At 42.6% G+C, this 5744-nt stretch overlaps 1 protein-coding gene across 1 annotated transcript; it reads right to left on the bottom strand.

The window, feature by feature from the left end:
• Positions 1–3381: 3381 nt before the first annotated feature.
• Positions 3382–4080, bottom strand: LOC137837235 (uncharacterized). The gene has a single exon (XM_068646176.1). The coding sequence runs from the start codon at positions 4078–4080 to the stop codon at positions 3382–3384; it is 699 nt and encodes a 232-aa protein (XP_068502277.1).
• Positions 4081–5744: the final 1664 nt, after the last annotated feature.

Below are 5744 nucleotides of genomic sequence, written 5' to 3'. Positions count from 1 at the left end.
AGCCAGAATGAGAGTAGAAGCAGCGCCAAGTCAGGGAGCCTCCAGATGATGGCACGTGTACAGTTGGATACGAGCCACGTGTCCAAGTCTGTAACTGCCAGGAGAGAGAAAATCACCAGGTATATAAGAGCTCTTAACGAACTTTCTGAGGTACGCACGTTCAGTTCATACACTTTACGCTTGTGAGTGACAGAGCTGTTGTGAGAGAGAGTTTGCACGGTTCTAGTTCTTAGTATTTGGTGATACCGTCACTGACTTGAGCGTCGGAGTGCGATCGGCCGCAGCGGCGCCGTGTCGTTTCTTTGCAGGTTCTTGAAGTAGATCCAGGGAGGAACGAAGGCGATAAGCGGTGCGCACGTCGATCCTTTGACGAGGCATTCTCCAGCGCTCCGGTCAACAGGCAGGATCAGCTTTCAATTTAAAAACTTAAAGAGTAGCAACTGAAGTGTCTACCCTAAATGCAAAATCCTATAAAAATAAAAACTAATGCAAATGCTACACTTAATGCTTTAAAAAAAATAGTTAGAGAGAAAAAAAGAAAAAAAATATTATGTAAAAATAAATAAAATATAGAAAATAAAAACAGTAAACAAAAACATAAGTAGAAATAATTAAAGATGACGAAACAAAATAAAATAAAAAACTAAAAACAGAAAAGATATAAAATAAAGGCAAAATAAGATAAAGATACAAGATATAAAGGAATAAAATAAAAACAAAAAAAATAAAATAAAGATAAAAGATATATGACATCAAATAAAATCAAAACAAAGTAAAGATAAAAGATATAAAGAAAGAAAATAAAACAAATCAAAACAAAATAAAGATAAAAATATAAATAAAGAAAATAAAAACAAATCAAAATAAAATAAAATAACAGATATCCTAAATATTAGATTTTTTATTTTTTTATTTTATTTTTCGTTTTTTTTATTGCTATAATAAATAAATAAAAACTAAAAGGAAGAAAACAAAGGTTAAATATGCAGAAAAAAAAATTAGGAAAAAAAAAATTATGCAGATAAGAAAGAAAAACCTGATAACCAAAATCAAATTGGATTCCCCGGCAACGGCGCCAAATTTGATAGCTGTCGTTTTGCTGTCAAATTAATATGATTCTAGCGTAGACTTGTCTAACACTAGAGAGATGATAGTATAATTGCGGATAAATGTCCCCAAGTCGTCTCCCAACGAATCCAATAGTAAAATCAGTTTATCAGGGTTTAAAATCTATCTGCAGACAATAAAAGTTAGCAATAACAATAAAGATAAAAAAGGGGTTTGAGATAGTTGTGCAGAAAATATAAAAGAGACTAAAATAGCAAATAAAAAGCTGTTGATCCCAAGTTCTTCCACCATTGAATTCTTCACAGGTTCTCTAAAGATTAATCTTTTCTCAATCCTCCAACAGAGCTAAACCAGATTGAACATGCGCCAATCTAATTCAACTGAAACTCACCAGTAAAGCATGCGTCTACTAGTTTAATCAATACCCACTTTATTCCATGCGTATACTCCATGGGAATGCTTACCTCCTCTCCCTTGAATCATGCGCCCAAGAAATTAATTAGAACAATGCGAACTAACTAAGAAACCAAAGTTTAAGATAAGGAAGACTCTCAATCATGCGTTCAAGTACAACCTCTCACAAAAACTAGTTTTCCAGGAGATTAGACAATAAAAACAACTGCTATAGAGAATTAAAAATAGAAACTTTTATTGAACGAAACCTCAGAGCACAATGGGAAATTACAGAGGAATCAACCAAAAAGGTTTAGCCTTCCATGCGGAGGCAAAACAAAAGAATTGTAAAGAAGAAAAGAAACTAAGAAAACCCTATGAAGCTCCCCCTTTTCTCCTTGATGCTTGTGTCCTTTTATAGGCTTTTATGCTCCAAGGATCTTGAGAGAATATTGTAGTTTATATTTTGTTAACCGTTTCCAAGTTTCCATCTTTCCAGAATTCCTGTATTTTGCAAAAGATTTGCTTCCAATTCTGTTTCTGAGATATTGTAGATTTTATTTTCTCTTTCTTCTCCTCAGAATTTGTTTTCTGTTTTGGTTCAAGAAGCAACTTGGACTTTTGCATATTGGCCCATTCACAAAGGTAGATGCTTCCTCCGGATAATTTACTCTAAAAACACAAAATTAACAATAATAATAGTTAAGGCCCAAATAAACCCAATTATAAGAATATTAATTAAAACAATGGATTTATTTATTATTATAGTCCAATAATCTATGAATAAGGCTAGTGAGTGTGAATAAATATATGCTCATCAGCGAGTGCAGGCAAGAAGAAGTCCTCCTCGCCTTTGAGCGAGTGCAGGCGAGAACAGAAGAAGTCCTCCTCGCCTTTGAGCGAGTGCAGACAAGAACAGATCGAAAGACCTCTCTGCACAAGCAGATAGAGGCAAGATTAAAAGTCCTCAGCGCGTCCAGGGGGGAGCAGATGTACACCCTGGGCAAGCTGAGGCACCAGAAAAAGTCCTTCTCACCTCAGAGTGAGTTCAGGCAAGATGAACTGAAAGGTCAGGGGTGTTCGTGACCTTAAACGGTGGGAAGGGAAGGAAAACGCCTTTTCCCCCTTTAAGTGAAACATCAATATTGACTCAGTAAGACCAGAGAAAGCTTCCACGCTTGTAGGCGGTGTGAAGATAGATAAAATCCTTCTCGTCTTGAACGAGTTCAGGTATGGCGTGAAGGGTGAAATAAGTTAAAAAGATAACTAAGGTAGGTTCAAAGAGAACACCTCACTATCCAGCTCATTGTTCTGAAACTCAGGGAGGTAGAGAAGGATCCGAAAGGCGCCTCTACCTCCCAGATGAGGGAACAATGGTCAAGTTATGAAGGTAAGAAAGGTCACATCGCCAGAACCCTACGGCGATCAGAAGAGTTCCAGGAGATGACAGGAATAAGGGCTCACTTTGCTGGGCAGATCAGGTAAACTGTATTTTGATACTAGTTTTAGTTAAAACCTGCTGCCTAGCAAGTAACTTATGTTAAGGTTTGTTGCCTTGAGTTCACAAGTTATATTAAATGTCATCGCTAAAGAGTTAATAGTTGCTCAAGTTTACTTTGAGTTAACAGTTTGATAAGTTGTTATAAGATTAACAGTTTATTCAAGATCGAAGCAGTGTGTGAAAGGTGAGGCTCAAATATTGCTGAGTTAATTCGTTTGAGTAAGCTTCACCAGTTATGTTGGTAAACCACACAACAAGTAAAGGTAAAAACGTGCAAAGTAAATAGGAAGACGATGTACGAGAAGTGAAAATCATATAAGAAGTGGCAATTCAAGTTTGCATGTATATAAAAACAATTACATAAGCAGCGTCATTGCAGATAAAAGTTTTTACAAAGAAGAGGTGATGGAGGAAGGTAGCTAGTCTTCAGAGGGTACAATCTTCCCATCCACCACCTCATTGCTGATCGACACCATGGAGAGGTCGAGCTCAAGGTATTGACATGCTACTTGCTCCAGAGCGGCGTCAAAACCGGCGGTGAGGACTTGGGCAGTGCTCTGCTCGAGCTCGTGTGTTTGCTTCTTCAGCTCTTCCGTTTCCTCACGAGCTCGAGCGAGTTCTTCAGCAGCTTTTTTGCCTTCGTCCCGAGCTTGGGCCAGCTTTGCAGCGGTCTTTTTGGCCTCCTCGTGAGCTTCGACGAGCTCGGCGAGAGCATTGTCCCTTTCTTTCTCGACCTTCCCAAGGAGAATCTCCCGATCTGTCGATCTCTTCTCGAGGTTCTCCATCCTGGACGCTTCCGCCTTTTTTGCAGCCTCCAAATCTGCCACCTTGAGCCTATATGGGACCAACTTGCTCTCCAAGTCGATCTTCTCTTGGAGTTGGAGGTGCAGTTTTTGGCGCAGATCGGAGGCTTCCTTGCGCGTGCTTCTTAGCTTCGCGTCCATTGCATCCTCCAGCCTCGAGTGCTCCAGCTCAGTCATCAACAGGTTGCACGTGAGCTTTTCAGCCTCAACCCTTATCATCAGGTTTGACTCCTTGAGCGCGGAGTTCTCCTCTTGAAGCTTCTTGAGGGAGTCCTTCACAGCTCTTGATACAAGCAGGGGAAGATCTTCCGCCATAGTCTTCAGTTGGGCTGTGAAGGGCCTCAAGGTCTCTTCAAAGGAAATTGGGAGGCTTGAGGTTGTTGCTGGAGGTGGTGGAGGAGTTTGGTGCTGACTTTCACCACCACCCTCTTGAGTTTGTAGGGCAAGGGGGGCTTCTAGGCGTGGTGGTGAGGTCGGGGATTCTGTTATCAAAATTGGCGAGACTTGAGCGCCCTCATCGTCTCCTAACGCGGCCCCAGCAATAGATGTGGTTGAAGGAGGACCCTCTCCGACAAATACGAACGGTGTTGAGGCGCTCGGAGGGTTCTCTACATAGTTAGGGTCGCTGCTTTCAACCACTGGGGGTGCGGCGGCCAGGGGCGTTGCTTTGACTGGTTGTAGTGGAGCTGGAGGTGAGGGCAGTGTCGGTGTTGGGAGTGTAGGTAGTGTAGAGGTGGCCACCCTTTTCCTCTTAGCGACGAGGCCATCCTCAGTTTCCTCATCATCATCTTCTTCCTCTTGCACCACCTGAGGAGTTTTCCTTTTGGGTCTCCTCAAGATTAGCTTTTTCCTTTTTGGGGCGGGCAGCACCCCAGAAGGAGTTGGACCTCGGGGAGGAGTTTTGCCTTGGGTAGCGGCGATCGCCACCCCCGGGTTGGATGCAGCTTGGGAGCCCGCCGCGAGCTTATGGGATTGGGCGATCGCCCTCAATTATGCCAGTTTCCCTTTTCCTAACATGTTATCTGCACAAGGTAAAAAACAGATTAGCAACCAAGGCAAAAGCAAAACATGCAAGTGCATTCATACAGAGATGACACAAGTAGTACATGGATGAAAGATCAAGGTCAACACAGAATAATGGAATGCCAAAATAGAGTGGTGAAGACACTAGGTTAGTATTAACTCGAAGTGAGAGACTTGGTGTTGGAGTAGGGGCTAACCTATATGTATTTCGAGTTGGCTCTCGAAGAACTCGTAGGGAATAATTGAGGCAGTGGGGAAGGTGATGTTGACGGCAGCCACACTCTTCCAAAAAAAGACAAAGATCTTTATCTAACTCCCCCATGTTGTCAGGACTTCTTGGTCTCCTAAAGTTGTCCTTGGAGTCCTTGTTCCCCTTGTTTACCCAATACAAGGGGAAGCCGTCAAGCAGTGAGAGGTCTTGCTCATTCTGGCACACCTTCACGAACTTCCCTTTCCAGTCTTTATAAGATTGCTGGAAGATAGAGAAGATTGATCTCCCAGCAATCCCGTTCAAGCTGACCCAGAGGCGATCTCCGGGATTCTTTGCCTCAAACAGGAAGAGGAAGACGTCGATTGAGGCCGGCAGCAACAAGTGCGCACAAAGAATTTGGAACGCCCTTACAAACGCCCAACTGTTGGGATGAAGCTGGGCATGGGCGATGTTGAGCTCGGTCAGCAACTCTCTCTCAAAACGAGTAAAAGGAAGCCTAAGCTTCACTTTTTTGAAAAAGGTAGTGTAGATGAAGCAGAACAACTCGCCGTTGTTCCCCTTATCGGCCGCGCAGATCGGTTCACCTGGGAGGCAGGGCAGCACGACCACTTTGCTGTCATGCTCCTTGTGGAAGGAAAGGTCGGGTTGATCTCCCTTCCTAAATCGGTGCACGCCCAATTCAGTGTTTATCGAGGAGGTCTCTTTTAGCAGAGTTGGGGTGGCCCAAGGGTAGAGCTCCTTATAG

Source organism: Phaseolus vulgaris, chromosome 11 (genome assembly GCF_000499845.2).
Source record: "Phaseolus vulgaris cultivar G19833 chromosome 11, P. vulgaris v2.0, whole genome shotgun sequence".
Lineage (NCBI taxonomy): Eukaryota > Viridiplantae > Streptophyta > Magnoliopsida > Fabales > Fabaceae > Phaseolus > Phaseolus vulgaris.
Note: the sequence above shows the minus strand (reverse complement) of the source record. Positions and strands in the feature narration are given on the sequence as shown.